Source organism: Lonchura striata, chromosome 7 (genome assembly GCF_046129695.1).
Source record: "Lonchura striata isolate bLonStr1 chromosome 7, bLonStr1.mat, whole genome shotgun sequence".
In the NCBI taxonomy this organism is placed as follows: Eukaryota; Metazoa; Chordata; class Aves; order Passeriformes; family Estrildidae; genus Lonchura; species Lonchura striata.
In genome coordinates this window covers 35,105,558-35,124,446 of record NC_134609.1, presented here as the reverse complement: position 1 = coordinate 35,124,446, position 18,889 = coordinate 35,105,558, and the positions used below count along the sequence as shown (strand labels likewise).

Below are 18,889 nucleotides of genomic sequence, written 5' to 3'. Positions count from 1 at the left end.
TTTTATTTGGGATAGTCCTGAAATATATGCAGTAAATTACATTAATGCTGCTTCCCACTGCAACATTATTCTCTAACAGAAGCTTAATTATAACTTATTAGTTCCTTGTTGATAATATTAAATGCAGTCATGATGTGGCGTGATATTGAGATTATATAAATGTTTTGAACACTTGCTAAACCTTTGTACTGTAGTCTTGGATGCTGCCTATCTATCTCCCATACACCAGAAAATACATATTTCAACAGAACAGGTTTATGAAGTACAAAATATGCTTGAAATATCTTTTTTGAAGTTATCTGCCATGCAATCAGTCTGGGGAGTCTCTAGGGAGAAAGTTGGACACAAGTGTTCTGAAATCAGAGATTGTGAAAAATGTTTGCCGTTTAAAGATCCATCAGCATTCTCCACATATAACTGTAAATTCAGGAATCAATATTAAAATACTTTCATACACTGTTAAATTTTATTTTGAAAAACCTAATTCTGAAAATACAGCACAGTTCCATCAAGTAGGTATGTTTTTCACATTCAATACCAGACACAAGAATTTAGGAGATACTTTTTATGTTCTCTTCCTCTCAGGCATAAACATGCTGGGTTCTGCTTTATTCTGCCTTAAAACTGCTTAACTTATCATGACATGCCTCAAATACATCCCTGGTAGTAGAATTAAGATGTAAAACTCTTAACTTAATAGTCCCTAACAGTATACACATGAAAAACAAGTGGCTTATCTGCTCACATAGCAAAACAATGTAGAAAAAAGAAAGACACTTTAGTTTTCCTAATACAGTGGATTTATCTCTACTGCAAGAACTTTAAAATGTAAAAGTTCACTGTGATATTGGCTAGCTTTCCTTTATGTGAAACTAAAGATCAGATGAAAAAGCATATTTGTTGTCACTTAATTGAGAATTACAATGCTGTGCCTATTAGGGCAAACAGATCATTCCAGAAACATGTATCCCTCCTGGCTGCAACACACACAAATCACACAAAGATATTAGTTCAAAAATTTTAATAAAATATATCCTGATACATTTCGTTCTCTGTATTCATTGCTATACTGTAAATTTCAAATAAATACATACTTTAAAGAAACTGGGGGGAAAATTGAGCCACATAAGTTGGTACTGAACAAACAACTGAAAATCCAGTTTGTTAAATTTGTCAAAATTAAGCAAATCAGTCTTACCATCCACCACTTAATATAACCCTTGCCAATTCTTAGAAGACACTAAAATATGTACAATAAATAAATAACTTACATGAAGTAAATGTTTTATAGTTTCCTGAATCAAGTGAGTAAAATCAAGAGTACCAATGCAAATCATGTATAAAATAATTCCTTCCAGAAAAGGAATTACAGGAGGAGGCAAACATGCAATAATCTACTGCATACCATGACTTCAGGAACAGTACATACACATACCTACGGAGCCAATACAATCTTAATTTTCTTTTCTGTGTGAGGTTGCATGTGGTCTATATGCCTAAACAGCAACATGCAGTCTTCTTTGGCACCATGGTTTAAGGTAGTTTACACCAGCTAGTACTGGGAAGTACATAACATACTCAGCCTTGAACAAAGCAAACCAAGACATGCAGCTCCACAGAAAAGTTCTCTAAGATTAGGCCCTACCTGCCACAAGGACATCTTTTCTAGCACTCATCCCTGTAAAATCCCCCTGCTTTTATTTGTGTAGTACAGCATTTTCTTAGAATAGAATGTACCCCAAGGAACTGGTTTCCAAATTGCAAGATAGCTAATACTGCTAAATACATCTTGCTGGTTCTAGCTGAAATGGCTGAAGATACTTTCCTGGGCAGCAATCTGTTCTTGCATATGGAAAATTTGTACAGAGCAAGAATAAAAGGCTGCTTAAAGTGTGCTCTGCCAAGTTCAGCTTCTACAGACCTAGCAAGAATCTGAATGCCAAAATCATTGCATTATGTTCAAATCAGTTTATTCCATTTAATTTTTAAAGAACAACATGCCTAATTACTAGCTTCAAAAGCAGCATAATCAGCAGCATCTAACTCCTGGAATGGTGCTACAGCTAAATAATAACAGCTTGGAACCTGTATAAAACGTGGGTGTCACCTCCAAAACTGTGTCATTCCTAATATTCATCTAATGAAGCCTAAAAGATCAAGTACAAAAAAAAGTGTTTAGATCTAGCTAATGTTTATTTTAATGTGTCACCTGGTTTGGACTCCAGGAAACTAACCACATTTTGGCAAATAAAGATGTCAGACAACAGCAGGTCCACAGTAACAGAAAGCTTTTTTTTTTTAAACTTCAAGTCATTTATTCATCAATATCATTTGAGGATTGATAGTGTAGTTTTACAGAAAAGTCTTCTAAAAGAAAGAATCAGTTGAGGTGCAAGAATTGTTTCATAAGTTCGTAAGTGGTGAAAGCCACGGCCTGGGAAGGAATACAGCGAATGTAATTCAAGGATAGCCCACGGTACAGTCCTCTTCGTACTCCGTGTTGTTGATACACATATTTCAGTGTCTGCACCATGGTACTAGAAAAAGAAATCATTTGTGGATACACATCTTCAGTATCAAAATCATGTTCTTTAAATATAAGATACTTTTTACTTGGGTTTTAAGAGATCCATGCAGAAAAACCCATGGCATTCCACACAGCAAAGCCACGTATGACTAAAAAGCCACATCTGACTAAAAAGACAACCTGGACTTCTGCAACAAATTTGGGCCCAAGGACTGGGAATTGGAAAGAGGATGGTGCAGTCCCAGCTAAAATAGTGTTGGCCTGAAAACACCTGCCCTACAAGACATATTACAGTATTTTACACCAGAACAGCTCCACACACTGTCTTGCCTAACTGGCAGGAAAAGAGCAGAAAAGCATAAATTCCATTTACAATTAATAACCTGAGTATATAGTATTTTACCTTTTTAAAAGCAGAAATTGAACTGTATGTGCAAAGAGAACTTTCTTCACATACTTGTATTGAAACCAAGAAGATATGAAATAGAAAGCACTTGAAGTGCTTGGTATTTCCATGCTATTGAAGACAGTGCTCTTGGAGAGCATCTTCCATATGTTCCAAAGCTTTGACACTTCCTGCTTGCTTTATCCTCTCATCCTCTAAAGACAGGCCTGTGTCTCTCCTTCAGAGCACATCCCTCTATATGGTCACATCAAAATTGTTAAATGGGGAAGCCTCAGGTCTGTAAAAGCAGTCCTCACAAATGCGAAAAGTAAAAAGAACAATGAACACATTTTTCTTTTAAAATCATCAGGAGTGGAAAATAACACAACCAAAAAAAAAAAAAAAAAGCTAGTAAAGAAAACAGAACAGAACCTTCACACTTCACAGTTAAGCAATATCAAGGTTGTTTGTGAAAGGTCACTCAGGCTGCTCTCGGTAGGATCCAACCTTCCACACAGGAGGTTCACAGTGAACTGCATTGGATTCAGGCACACACAATTCCACAAGATGGAAACTAACCAAGAGAAAGCTGTCCAAGAATTGAAATTGATTGAGACAATTTGAAATTCAGAAAGTTTCTCAAGATGAGACCTGATTTAATACTATTAGGATTTTTAAGTTATTATGGTGCTTCCACTTCTAGTGGAGGAACCTCAACAATGTGTAGGGTGTGGGAGACTACTGTAAGTGCAAAAAAAAGCTCAAATAAAATTGTATTATGCAAAATGATCTCAAGGAACAGAATCTGCACCATTAAAATACACTCTGAAATTAGTAAATTTCAGTAGAAGCATTCAGTCTCTTTTTAAAGATCTTGCTGGTATTAAAGGTAGTACAAGTTGCCTTAAAATACAAAAAACTATTTTACTAGTAGAGATACAGGATTACTAACAAGGGTGCCATATTATTTCAGGTATTTTTTTAATCCCAGGTTGAAAATGGTAGCTTTTGTCTGCGGGGAAACATCTTTATTAAAAGAATGAAAAAATCAACAGCACAGTAGTTCAGGGGGTAGGGGTAGTTGTTTTCTTATGGTAGTTGCTTTCTTTTAAAGTTTAAAATTAAGAACTGAACTTAGCTCAGACATCCAAAAACTCAGTACAGATGAAAAGGAAATACTTACAGGCACTTTTCAGAGTCTGGGAGAACTGCTCCTAACTGCATTCGCCTCCGAGTTACATCCAGGGGATATCTACACAGAAGACATTGAAAGAGCAGCTCCAGCAGATGTGTGACAACTGTTGCAATGTTGTCTAAACAAGAATACAAAGAAGTCCGTGCAAACTCCCAGCTCTCCTTTCACTGTGTCAGGAATGCAGTTTAGAGTCTCAATGCAGCGGAAAGCTCTCCAAAAGGGGAGACTCCCCTCACACAACCAAAACCAGCAAACCAGAGCTCTTAATATATTCTATTTGGCACTAGTAAGGAAGACACATGAAGATCAGATGAGTGGATGAAACAGTCTGTAAAATGCTGAAGGGAGAAGACACCTACATTGAAAATAAAATTGACAGTTTAAAAATTAATAGGCAGTGATATATGCAATGCAGGGATTTGGTGAAAAATCCATGCTGTGTAAGTTCATTAAATTAACTTATTTTATGGACAAAATAAAATAGAACAAGTACAGGGTGAGAAAGGAAAAAGCAAGTATAGTAATAAAAATGCCAAATACAATATCTGAGACCTGTCTGGTTTTAGGGTTTTTTTTTAATCCTATGGCTTCACAGCTTACATAGATTTGAAAGTAAATTGGAATAGTGAAATTCTGCAAATTATGTTCAGGGTCAAAATTTTTTAGTTTTCCAAAGAAGCTAAGAAACAAGACCATTACTAAAAAAGATTCCAGTGGGTTTTTAGGAGATGTGCCTGAATTTGTTTAATTGACTCACTGGATAAATCTTAAAAGACCCTGAAGATTAAATAGATATGTAGTAAGTGAAACAATAGGAAACCTGCATTTCAGTATTTGATTAATTTTAAAACCTTATATAAATTTGATTAATTTTAAAACCTTGATAATTAGACTTAGATAAAATTGTGTCAGATAAAAGTTTCTTTAGAATGAACAGCTACAGAGATGCAACCAACCCCATACCCAAACTTACGATATTGTCTGAGCTATTGCTCCAGCTATGCCACCACACAGCAGGTTTACGTGTGTTTTCAAAACTAAGACATCAGGGTTATCTAATGAAGGCCGTCCAAGCAAGTTAGGTGCTTGAGCAAGTCCAATGCTCTTTAAGGTACCAAAGGTAAAAAATGAAAAACCTAAAAGGAAATTTAATTTTATGTACTTTCATTAAAAAAACTATTTGTTGATGTATCATCATAAACAGAAAGCTGCATTTACAAAATGAAACTATTTTCCAGTTCTTTTGGACGTTTTTTGTTAAGCAGAAAACAGATAAACAATAATTTGAACTTCTACAGAAACTTCTGTCCAAATGGATTTGTGCTTATACATAACACTACAAGAATACTTTAAATAAGCTTGACTCTGAGTTTTAAGTTACTAGATTGCTGTCAAGAATCTTTCCTTGCCGCTAAGAATTGCTGCTGAGATCTTTCCAAGTGAGGGACGTGTCTGAGCTTTTAAAAACGAGGGTGGTTGATGGAGCCGGGCTGCTCTGCTCCTCTGTTCCACATCGCCGCTGCTGGGAGCGTGTAAAGCCACCAGGAGATGGAGCCAACGGAGGCCGCATTTACAGAGCACCGCTCCCGAGGACCTGCCTGCTGGAGGGAAACAGCCTCCTCGTTTTCTTGGGGGGAAACTGGGAAGTCCAAGACAACCACTAGTTTACCTTTCTCACTCTCAACTCCAAATTGCAGAAAAGCTAGGCTTTGACTATTGTAGACGCTTTTTAAGGGGTTTCATTGAATGTAATTTGGACAGAAGCTCATTAACTAGGTCTGCAAATATATTAAACCAATTTAGCAGTGCACAGAACTGCTGCTTTTAACTTACCTGCATATGGTGCCATTCCCACCACAGTTGGCATCAGGCCTCTGTAGAATCCACTAAAACCACCTTCCTTTGAAAGAAAAACACAGCAGCATTTGTAGCAAGAAATACAAGTCTCGAGTTCTGCTGCTCATACAGACTCCCATGACAGCAATCTGACTAGCACCATCTACCACCAAGGAGCTCCTATCATGCTCTGCTTCCTGTGCCTGAAGAATTGAAGGGACAACTGCCTGACTCCAAAGGAAATAAGGAAGTGAAAACAAAAGAGAAAAATCTACACCCATTATAACTGAAAACATTCATACATAGCCCACCTCCCCAAATCTTTTTGGTAACATCACTGCTTTTCTTGAAAAGAGCTTTTCTGCTGTTTCTGACCTCCCACGTACACAAGCCTTAGCTACAGCTCAGCGGCCTAAGTCAAAAGCAGCATCCAAATAACTTTTTCCATTAAAAAATTCAAAGTGAATGAAGTCACGTTACTTTGCACTAAGCCATTATGTTCAACGCAGTACACCATTATTTAAGAGCATGCTTTGCTTTGACAGAACTGAAGATTAAAAGAAAAAATACCTTTGTGTAAATCATCTTGAATGCATGGATAATTCCCATGTACTTGTGTTCCCCTTTTACTTGGAACGCCAGGCGAACTCTAACCATATCAAGAGGGTAAGTACAAATCACTGCTGTAATACCTTTATTAAAAACAAAAACAAAACAAGCAAACAAAACTCACCTACACCTTATCTGATTCTAGGATTATTTTGAAAACTAGACTTTCCTTTTCTGGCAATGAATACAATAGCATATACAAACTATTTGGGCAAATAAACACTTAAAGTCACTTCTAATCAGCAAAGAGGAACACTAACTCCAGTAACACAGAAAGGATTTATGTTTGTACTTGGTGTTCACTGAAGCAGCACACCTAGGCCCAGATTTTCCAAGATTTATAGGCCTGGCTATATTCACCTGAGCAATCTTATTGAAATTCATAGCTCCTAAGAATCAGGCTAGTCAAGTACATCAGCTTTCCTGGATTGCAACCATGAAACCTAAACCTACAATATTAAAAAAAATTCAAACCACCGAATTTACATGTTTTATTCCAAAAAGGTTCTGTCAGAATTTGGTGTCATTACTGGGTATAGGTACATGTATCTATCTACTGTATCTGAAAATATTAAACATATTCTAACAACACACTAAATATATTCTAATTACATCTAAAATAGAGCCAGGCTGATACTGATGAGAAGTACTTAACTGTGTTGCATTACTGCATTTTAATAGTTCATGTTACATCAGCACTTCTATTTTAAAACTATGAAGAAAAGCTTTCTAGACTTAAGATGCAAAATAAAAGAAAAAAAAAAAATCTTAGAACTCATCCAGTTAGGAGCTGCTTCAAAGCACCTTAAAAGCTGACCAACTGGCAATTTTGGGGTACAACTCCAATACAGAAAACAACAATTCTAACACTCACCTAAGTAAAAATTATTTCCATCTGCTAGGTATTGAGGTAAACCACGCAATGGCTGACATTCTTTGGAAGGAATAGGAATACATAAAACTGTTGACTAACAACAGTGGTCATTTTCTGATGGTACACCACAGTCACCAAAAAAAAAACCAAAAAAAACCCAATAAAACAAACAAACAAAAAAAACCCAAAAAAAACCCCACACCACCAAAAAAACCAAAACTCAACCAAAAAATCTGAGGAAAGGCAAAAAAGAAAGTAAAAAACCTTTATAATTGGCACTGTTTTCTAAAAACTGCTTTGATTTAGGGAAATGTAGCTTTAGCTTTTTAAAATTGGTCCTACAGAAGGTAAGTAGGCTTGTTGTGGAAAGAAAATTGTCACTTGTTTTTGTCTGGAAATTGTCACCTCTTTTTAAGTTTTAATAGTTTCTTAATGACACCTGTTTTTGTAGTTATCCTCTCCCCTCCTTTCCACAAGGCCAAGACAAATCCGTAACAGGGGAAAGAAAAAAAGCAAACAAACCAACAACAAAATCCAAATGCAACACAACTCCTGCAGATAAGCTCTTTATAATTTTTATGCCTGGAGTTAAAAAAAAAAAAAAAAACAACAACAAAAAAAAAAAACACTGCTCTGATAAACTGAATGATCTGAAAGTTACCAGGATTAGATGGTGAGATAAAAAAACACTCTAAGTGAGCTATCCAAAAATCTGACACTGGTCAACTCTCACCTGGGAACCAAGTTTGTGGGATTCTGGATTATCCCACCAGTAATTCATTTTTGAAGACAAAAATATGTCTTTTGGAGATTTTGGAAAAGTCCTCTGAACAAAAAGGAGACATCTGCAGTTTATCTCTGAAGTTGTCTCACCCAGAGGATTCAACAGTCGGAAGCTGCAAAACACTAAAGTAGCTTCAAGACTGTTTCCACTGTCTCACTGTCTTACATAAAATGCAATCCCTCAGTCTAGAGCCATTCCCTAATGGATTCCCTGAGATGTCCAGAAATAGCATCAAATAAATCAATTCAAGCAGTTTAAAACAAATTGGGGGGGGTGGGGGAAGCACTTTTACAGAGCTTTAGGAGTGCCATCCCACTTCAGAAAACAGACTTTATGCCCTCTTCACTGATATCTACCCAGGCACTTCCTCTGAACAAAGGCTAGCAACAGACCAACCAACAGCTTGGTGAATGTGTTATCAAGTGAACATACTCTGAAACCAGTACAATTTAAGGAAAAAAAAAAAAAAAAAACAAACTATAGATGAAACTGAAAGAAATGGTATGTAGTAAGGATTTAAATAGAAACTTTTAATTTCCTTTTTTCTTAAAATCTTCTAGCCATGAATTTTGAAAAAAAAATAAAGAAGTAAAAATGGGATTTGGGACATCAGCCACAATATATGCTGTCTTGTAGCAATTAGGAGAGGCATGTTACTGCTTTACTGTTCATCTAAGGAAAATGTACACAGAAGGGATTAGGATTTCTTTTGGGGCTCAAGAGAGACACTATGCTTTCCAAGAGGAACAGCAGCCAGCTGTGGGACACAAAGTCATTGTGGTGAAGTCTACAAAACTACTCATCTCACCTCTGAGAGCAGTCATTATGAGAAGTCAGACCACAACATCTTAAAGCTCAGTCCCAGGCTTGAAAAATCAAAGTCTATTCCCATAAATGATAGCTAAGCCAAAAATCTCTGCAGGGGTAGGTTAAATAGGACAGATTCCAAAGTGTATAAACAGTTCAGAGATACATACAGCACTTGCCACTCCCTGATCTGAAATAATCATAATAGGGGAATGTAGCTACACCCTGCAAAGAGCCACTTCCTCAAAATCAGCAGACTTTCACTGTCAATGCTTACTCAGAAGTCAGGGAAAGAGCCTCCTTCACTTCCCATATTGTCCTCAGCACTTTTGGCCACTCTTGGGGACAAGACACAGGGTTACACAGACCAAAGATGCAATGACACTGAAGCATATTAGACACTCCTTGATTTCCTTCCCAGGTTTTGGGAGTTAACAATGAGATTAGCTCCACAGGGATTCATCTGACTCCCCATTTCCCTACTATCTCTCTATTCTTAGTAATTTTATTTCTTTGGAAATAAAAAACTATCTGGAGCAAGAAAAAAACACAAGTGAAATACATTTACATTGCAAACACAGCTGGTATGCAAGTTTTACGACCTCTGTATCATGCTCTTTGTACTGTATCAGTAGCTCCAGAGATCAAATTAAGCACTGACAGGAGATTCAGAGGAATAAAGCTCAAAAACTGATAAGCACAAGACACAGCCTTGAACTGCAGATTTCCTCCTTAGCTAATATAAAGATTAAATTATCCAAGTAGCAGCTTCTGAACAAAATAAAACTTTCTGCAGAAACTACATACAGAGAAATCGCTGATGACCATAAATATTTATCAGGTTAAAGAATGCCTAATTTATCAGTCCTAATATTTTTTATGTCCAATATGTGATTCTGTTTCCCTCCATAGCGCATCTGAAGAAGCAGACCAGATTTTTTTTTTTAAATGCTGACTGAAGTAGGTAACTGTCAATTACATACTATTTAAAATGGAGACAGTCATATCCTCCTAGATAGTGCTAGGTCCTCCTAGATAGTGCTAGTAGTATTTTCAATCACTTTTAGTAAAAGTAAAAAGCTAAAAACAAAAGCATAATTTCTGTATTGGTTTAATGGGACTTGAGTTTATTCTAGATAACATCTAGTCTCTTTTGGCTTTGTCATTTTGAAGTTAATCAAATGCAGAAGAGGAAATACACATTTCTGTGTTTTGATTTGGATTTTTCTATTAGAAAACTTTAAAAAAAAAGTAAAATCATCCTGTGATGTTTTATTGAATGTTACTTGTTCATTTTTGTTGTAATATGATAAATTTAGTTCCTAAACCACATAAACCTCTATGATTTCTCTTCTGCCCAGCTCTCTTTCCTTAAAAGAAGTTATACACTACTTATCTGTTAATGAAGTGTTACAGCTGAAATTTGAATCACATAAGACTCAGGAAATTCAGAGTTAGAGTTTCCACAGTAACTTTAACTGGGTCTCCTTAAATATATGCATTACAATGGGCTTTTCTTCCCCTCCACTACCCCCATCCTCACTGCCTTGTTTTCCCCTGTGGATATGCTTTTGATCCTGTTTATCACTTACAGATGACACTTAAATGTTTCCCTCCACTTTGAGCTGATTCAGGTCTGTTGACCACTAGTCATGTTGGAAACACTGACATAAACAAGATTTAAGTACAGTGTGTAGAGAGAAGTGAAAGCAGACAGCTGCCTGGCTAGATGGTGTAGAAGGGACAAAAAGTTCAAAGAAATACAGGTTATCTAGTCTCAATACTGCATCTCACGAAACTCTGCACCAACACTGGGGTTTGTGCAGCACTTCATCTCCTTTAGTGTTAAAGTGTGAAAGAAACAGAAAAATTTCCTTTATTGGAGCCATCACAGGAGGGAAAGCAGGAAATAGTACCAACTGCTTTCAAGTCTTTTCTTTTTCGTTTGCAAACCTAGAAAACTTCTGTACCAGATTTCAAACTCTCTGCTCTTCTTAGTGCCTCCTTCCTCCCCTCTATCTCCTTGATATACTTAAGATAAACCCTCTACCTCTTATTATCTAAACAATATCCCAATAAGCAGTTAATGCCACCTAGTAAACAAAAAGTGAGACACTCACATGTGACACTACATAAATATTTTACTGCTGTGTTCATCTCATCTCAAAGTCAAGCTCAGTGCCTCACTTCTGGGGTTCTAAAAATTAAACTATTGAGTATATTGTACTGAAACACAGCACATAAAGCAGATTGTGCTTGCCAGATACCTCTGTATATTTATTTCTGTTATTCTAACCACACAAACCAGAGATTTAACCAGTAAAGTGCTTAAAACAATGCCACATGCTATTAATTTATTTATGGGAAGAATTCTACCCCATCCAACACTGACAGACTATGCTGATTATTCAGTGTTGTCACAGTGCCTCCCAGTCAGGTTCCCAGTCTCTGACAAAGCTCCTGGAAAAACTAATAACAATAATCTTTTTTGCAGGGGGGCAGGGAGTGAACTGCAAAATAGTCCTTAGAACAGTTAAACCAGGGGAAAGGAAAAAATAGGAAGAAAAGAAATAACATCTATAGATCTGTGGTTTTTTGTGATTTTTCAGATAGAAAGCCAGCCAAGTTCTGGAACATATCTTAGCAATCAGCATTTGTTAGTTTTTAGGACTATTCTCATTGTTTAATTTCATTCTCTTTCCTCTGACACCACAAAAGCCTGAATGATTTATTTAGATCTTCCCTTGTTTAACTGAAGGTAGTATTAAAAAAATCAGTGTATTTTTTTCCAAAAGAAGCTAAATATGAATACCTGTAACTATTTAAGGACTGTCACTAGATAGTACTAAGCCTATTTTACAAAGGAAAAGCAAATGAAGAATCACCTCAATTAAAACTCAGTCCACTATTACTTACCTTCCCCTGTTTTTTTCTTAGCTACTTTTGACTCAATTACTAGTAAGAGGAAAATAAATATATAATCATAATATACACTGGCACTTTCCTGATAGGTTTTTCTGTTGCTATTGCACTAAGTAATAAATGAGAAATTTTAATATTCATGAATATGATCTAAAGAGCATTATGACAAACCTGCACTGGACATGGAAAAGTACATAAATTTCTAACAAAACCAAAGCAACTACTGATTTAAGAAGCCACAGTTCTATTTCTGTGGACTTATATTCAACCTAGCAGCAGTGGCAGAGGGGCTGATGAGCTAATTCTACTAGAACCTGCAGCTTTGTATTTCATATTGATCACACTGGTTTTTACACTTTTTAAATGCCAAAATAAAAGACTATTAACAAAATGTGCTTCACAGCATAGCACAGAATTCACCACTTGCATGAACATTTTTAGAAGAATACTCTTAGACAAACAGATTTCAATTAGGCAACCACATTAAACTAGCCATTTACTAGTATATTTGCTTAATACAAATTTGCAGAAGTTTGACTCAACATCATGTCATCAAGTCATCCTCTGAAGGAATGCTAACTCCTCAGCAAAAGGCAGTCTGAAATCCCAAGTACAAAACTATACCTGCCATGGATCCAGCCATTAATCGATGCACATGCCCAGAAATCCCAAGCTGCTTCTTTATTACCTACACGATATGGAACATTTATAGTAGTCAGATGTCAGAAAAGACAGGGAAACACAGCACAAACTTTATTAGCACATTAGTGCAAATTCTGCAGCAGTTTCCACGAATTTACAAAACAAATTCAAGCCAGAACATTTAATTACTGTTAGAACTTTTTAACACTGTTTCCAATGTTAAACACTGTCTCCACTGCTGCTGTTTCCAATTTCTTATTAAAAACATGAAAGTATTAAAATTCCACTAACAAAGCAAAACAGTAAGTTGAAAGTATTTGTACTGTTCACTTCAGAAATTAGATTAATTGTTTATTTAGCTATCATTAATGTGAGTTAAACAAGGCAAACTGAGTATACAGATAGCAAAATACACTGAACAAAGTTGAAAAGTAAGAAGAGTCAATTTTTCTTACATGCACATCATGTGAAATACTCCCATAAAGATTTTAACTGGATTAAAAGAAAAAAAGAAAATAAAAAAAAAGGAGAAATAAAAAGGAAGAGAAAAAGGACAACATTTCAGAGTAAGTTAATTACAGCCTGGGAGGAAGTTAGAAATTACTTTCCAAGCTTTTTATCAAATAACTGAGATTTGCCCTTTGTGCTATAAAGATCATTTAGTATCTTCCTCCTTTAAGATTTTTTTTTTTCTTTTACATATCCTTGCGAAATACTGTGAAGGTTTCTGGTCACTTAATAGGTAACGAAAGCGCTATGATGCTGACGAGGTTCTTGAAATTGCAGATTCATAAATCATTTCAATTATAAAGGAGGGCATGCTGTCTTTTATTCCACATGACATAAAACACACACAGATGAACAGCATTCATGACTGGAGCACAAAGAAAAGAACCTACAAAACCCATTACAGTAACTTCTTTGTATCAGTCTTTTGAAATTTAGGGAAGGGAATCACAATTTCAATCCCATCATCCTCAGTGAATATTGCACCATTTACTTGGCTGGGTACTAAATCTGACCTTTCAAACATTAAATTTCTCCTCACTAATAACAAAATGATATTTTTACCACAAACAGCAATGTTTAAAAATACCTTCATGCTAACAACTGACTTCCATAAGATGTTGTAAAGATTTATTAATGAAAGGGTGAATGTGGGAAAACAGAAAAGACTCAACCAATCTTGCAGAACCCTGAAATGAGCATTTTTATCTTCAAGGTTATTTTTATCTACAGCTTGATATGATAATTTGTCAGGTCAAATGTAACAGTCATATCCAGACACACTTTCAAGTTTAAGTCATTTTATCCATGAAGTACTAGGAATCCCAACATAAATACAATAAAGTTGTTTCATTCTACATTTTTTCCTGTATTATTCACAAAGGGCTACCTCATAGCAATACAAATAGCAGTAGACTTGAAATTACCTTTTGTTTTCATTAAAAGAAAGGGCATTATTCTCAACAATACAAGCATTTAGAAATCAGTGTGATTTTCTTTTTCCTTAAGCAACATCACAAAAGCTTCCCCATTGCCTTGGTATTTTTTAATGAGTAAATTCTGATAAAATTAAACCACCTTAGAAAAGATATGTAGCTAATTAAAAGACACAGAAGTTTCAGTGTTAGTTTCACTTACTCAACCAGTCTGTATTCACTGCAGACAGGAAAAAAACAAAAGGACAAAGAAAACAATAAATTCAGCTACCTTTTTATATTGGTCAAATGCCATAAACTGAATAGCCCCATAGGGAAAGATTCTAATCATCATGGCCCCGTTTCCTTTATACAGCCCAAGGTAACCTTCCTTTTTGGGGACAGCACGTAACGTAGAAAATACTCCTGCAGCAACACAAAAAAGGGTATTTAGCACTGGGGAAGGAAAAAAAAAAATCAAGGAAATGCTACTGTAGGGAAAGTAAGCATATAAAGCTAAGGCTGCATCATGTTGCTCATATAAGTGTGGAAAATCCTTTCACTGCCCAAACGCTGCTGGAGGGGAGAGCCTTCAGGTTAAGTTTTATCAGTTTGCTCATCTCCCAGACTCAGCTCTGCACTCAGGCCCCAGTACTCGCCTGCACTGTGAACAATGCTCCTGCAGATGCCACCCCCATCAGGGCAGCCTAAGGCCAACAACACAGGGGAGGGAACTGGCTGACCTATAATTCAGTCAATTCTAGATAAATAAATAATGCTTCGAATTCTAAAACCTTGGCAAAATTATATTGCTACATGATAAATTATAGATTAAATACCATCACTGAGGAAATCAAATTCTCATTACTTACAACTTAAATATCTCATTCTTTATCTCAGAGTTGTTGCAACAAGAAGCAATCCTACTTCATTTTACTCAGTGGCAAATAACACAAGATCACACAAAGTTTTGGCAAAACCTATAGTTTTACTATAAACGCTAACTATGCACAGTTGCTATCAAATTCACTTTTTAGTTTGATTCTATAAAAGAATTAACTGTGATAGTCAAACGGTTTTAATTCATACGCAACTACTAAATAAGAATGGAAAATGAAAAAGGTATCTTGCTTTCAGGCAGGAAGAAGAGTGGCTGACACTTTCATTTGAAGTTTAAACAAAACAAGTATCTATTAGTTTTTGAGATTCTAAGAATATGAATAGATTAGTGCACTTTGTTACTATATCATTGTATATTAATATATTATTACATATTTAGTAGCAAATTTACTTTTAAGATGTCATGGTTATCACATGCCTCTGAACTTACTTATGCCAAGACCAGAATTTCTCTCTATGCTGCAACGATGAGTTACTGTTTCTACTTCCTAGAACACAGCGAGATCCACAAGCTCCACAATGCAAAGGCAGAAAAACACAGAGGGAGGACTCTGATGAACTGAACCATCATGTCTCTGCACTTACAGGTACCTCATCCACATAATTCTCCTTTTTTGCCTACATGTAGCATGGACACACATTCAAGTCAGACACAGTTCAAATCATCAGCATTATATCTGACTCCCAAAATAGGGAATAACATAAGATTTTACTTGCCAGCTAAGGCACAGTACAAAGCAAATTGAAGATTTAAAATCCCAGTCAAAGCAATTATTTCACCCTTCAGTTCTTAGACTTGAGTGTATACTTGTGTCTGCATTACTGTGTTGCTTGTGTTTCCCTTTTTGCCACAGTGAATATATATATCCACTGAATTTTATGATTTAGCGATGATTTATTTTTCCAACTTTTAAAAAACATTAGTGTCTAAGTTAATAACAAGTTCAGTTACATGCAAAATTAGCCAACTCTGAATATTTTTTTCCCCTGACAATTGCAACACTGAAATTTTGGAGCAAAAGTTATGACATATTTCAGTAACATCTGACATAAATGGCTCAAATGCCGTGCACAAGAGGGCACTGTTACAGCCCACAGAGAACAGTTCTGGACACGTGAGTTTGCTCTCACCATGATGCAACACAGATGCTGAATACAGATCACCTGCACCTTAGAGCAGGCACAAACCCTCTGCTCTCTCCATGCCACCAGCCATGCCTCTGTCTGAATTGCAGGGATCCCCACAGCCCATGGGAACCACTGCAGCACAGTTCTCACTTAAATCATCCAAGCTTTGAAGCTATGATTACCAGTCTCCTGCTGGCTTCTGTAAGCAGAAGATCAAGCTTAGCTCTTACATGCCTTATTGGGGATTATTCTGACATCTCAATCTCTAACACATCGATTGATACCACAACTTACACAGGGCTTTGTTTTTCTTTTCAAACAGCAACAAAACATGGCACGCAGCCTGACCAGACAGATATAACCTGTCTGATGAGCACCTTTTTTATCAGCCTCATCACCGAGTAAATTATTAGACCCAAACCACACACACTGCATTTAAAACCAAAAATGAGATGCCATCTTACCTAGATGTTTGTAATGGTGGTTATGAGCTTGCAGCAAAATCTTTACTCGATCCAATGGCGCAGTAGTTGTTTTGGCACAACATCCTGCAACACCTTTCCAAGAGAGAACCAGAAAAGAGACAGGATGAAAAAAGTTCTTTAGATCAGCAGTTAAATAAGGGATTTTTCTAATGTAGCTAACTCTATTAGGAACTGGAAAAAGCCCCAGTGACAAGTAAACAGCTTCTATAAAATGCTAAAAAGCCATTGAAGACTTACCAAAACATTTAAGCTACTTTTCCTGTTTACAAAAACCCAGGCCACTGTCGTCTCAGCTGCTAAGGTCCTTGCAGAAGGAACTTTCCTGAAAGTTACTCAAGAGTTTTCCATCCTATTTCCTCCTTCCCTTTTCCGGGAAACAGCCCTTGCTGATCTTCCCAAGGAGGTGGGCTACATGTCTGTCGTGTACCCTGTGGTACTTCAGAGAGTGAGATCCAACAGAGAGTGTGGCATGATGTAAATACTGTAAATAAACACAACCTTCTCCTACCCGCAGCAAATCAGTCACCTGAGACAACACCTTACAGAAAGAATAAATAGGTTTTTCTGTAAAAGGTTAGTAATGAGGTATTCTGCCTGCCATTTTACTGTCTCGCCCCTTCACACTACCTTCATCTTCTCAACAACAACCTCAACAGTCTGAGGCCAGGGATAATCCGCCCTCCCCGAGTACCCAAGGGAGAGTTTGGGCTCCGGGAACATTTAACTGGCGGCTGACCGGGGCTCCTCGCTGGTTCTGACACACGCGCGAGTCACGGTCGGGCACCGCGTCAGTCCATGAAGGGAAAAAGGAAAACCCAGCTCCCTGCTTCCCCAGGTGACGAGAGCCGGCGGCGGTGTCACCGGGGCCAGCGACACCGCGGTCCGCCTGCGCCCGCCGGCCCGGGGCACCCACCTCCGGCGATGAAGGAGCGCAGCCAGTAGAAGTCCCGGCGCGCCGCGGCCGGGGGCAGCGCGGCGCCGGGCCCCGCCGCCGCCGGGGAAGCCATGGGGCAGGGCCGGGCCGCTCCCTCGGGCGGCGAGCGGCGGCGCCGCGCCCCCGCCGCGCCGCAGGGGCGGAGCGCGGGGCGGCCCCGCCGAGCCCGGCGCCTGCGGACCGCGTCAGCCGCGCCGCGCTCCCGCCTGCTCCGCGGCACGGCGCGGCCTGGAGCCCGCTGCTAACGCCCCGGGCAGCCTTGCTGCCCCTTGACAACAGCCATCCTCGCATTTCGCCAGCAAACGCGTACAGTTACACCTATGGGTGCACATAACCAAAACCTGAAGAGCTCGAATTAGACTGTGCTGTAAAATGCATCGATTGCTCTTTAGCCATTTAAATAGCTACTTAAACTTCGGGCTAGAACATTAATATTTCTTTTGTCTGCAATTACGGTTTCAAACCCAGAAAAAAATACTCAGTGTGATTATTTATATGCAAGTTTCAAAATGCATGTGAAGGGGAAACATCAGTGGTTTTATAATCAGAAAGGTCAAACAATGATTCCACACCTGTCAACATTTTGGACAATTTTTTAGATTTGCTGCAATGTCTCTGCTGATTACAGTGTATAAAGCATTCCTTTATAATAATAAATAGCAGGAGATAGTTGACCTTTTGTCTTCAGCTCCTGAAGAAAAAATTCACAAGTGTACCCTCTGGATGCTGGTGCATGGAGCAAGGAGGGAGTGTACACCTGATGCCTGGTGACAGCTGGTGAGAAAGCTCATGCTATCTGCTTTTCTATTATTTTTCTGCAGTTACTCATCTATTCCTTGTATACTTTTTGCCCCATATGATTTCAAGTATTCTACATACCAATATGCCTTCTTAAAAAATTAGTCTTATAACACAAAGAAACCAGTCAAACAGATCTCAATGCTTGCATGAGTAAAAGGAATCACTTTCCAAAAAAAGTTGCCAGAATATTTTTGTTTTGCTTATGTGAGATTGCCTTCAAGAGAAATTACTCATTTTTGCCTTCAATAGATTATAGTCTTTAAAATTAAGCATGTGTCAGAATCAGAAAAAAACTTCATTTTGCTCTGTTTGATCATTGCATCATTTATATATGTGAGAAATGGCTGTTACAATATTCATTCTTTCCCACAACTAAAAAAAAAAGAATAGATTTCTTCTACAAAACATTAAATAAGTCCTTTACAGCGGAAAACCCTCAAGCCATTTTCCCTTTTGTAATATACCTGCAAAAAATTTTTTTTAATTTGTTGAAATCACTCTTTGTAAGTCTCTAATAGAAAGGCAACTGTTCTGTGAGTTACTGAAACAGGTTTTTTTAGCCATTGTTGATGCCATTTTCTCTACCCAGTTCATATTCTTTTGGGTTTCTGCTCAGGAAAAGCCTCCTCCCACCACAGC

General features: G+C 37.5%; 1 protein-coding gene across 3 annotated transcripts; it reads right to left on the bottom strand.

Moving 5' to 3' along the window:
* Positions 1-444: 444 nt before the first annotated feature.
* On the bottom strand, positions 445-17,532 carry SLC25A16 (solute carrier family 25 member 16). Of its 3 annotated transcripts, XM_021529059.2 has the most exons (10): positions 17,429-17,532; positions 16,495-16,587; positions 14,295-14,428; positions 12,564-12,627; positions 6,514-6,635; positions 5,941-6,007; positions 5,081-5,243; positions 4,096-4,164; positions 3,345-3,501; positions 2,443-2,537 (listed from the first exon to the last, which is right to left on the bottom strand). In XM_021529059.2, the coding sequence occupies exons 1-9, from the start codon at positions 17,520-17,522 to the stop codon at positions 3,390-3,392; spliced, it is 918 nt and encodes a 305-aa protein (XP_021384734.1). In that variant the 5' UTR covers positions 17,523-17,532; the 3' UTR covers positions 2,443-2,537; positions 3,345-3,389. The 3 variants fall into 3 exon arrangements, with proteins under 3 accessions (XP_021384733.1, XP_077640914.1, XP_021384734.1); XM_021529058.2 differs by lacking the exon at positions 3,345-3,501 and having other exon boundaries at positions 445-2,537; XM_077784788.1 differs by lacking the exons at positions 3,345-3,501; positions 16,495-16,587; positions 17,429-17,532 and adding an exon at positions 13,037-13,073 and having other exon boundaries at positions 445-2,537; positions 14,295-14,392.
* Between the last annotated feature and the right edge of the window lie 1,357 nt (positions 17,533-18,889).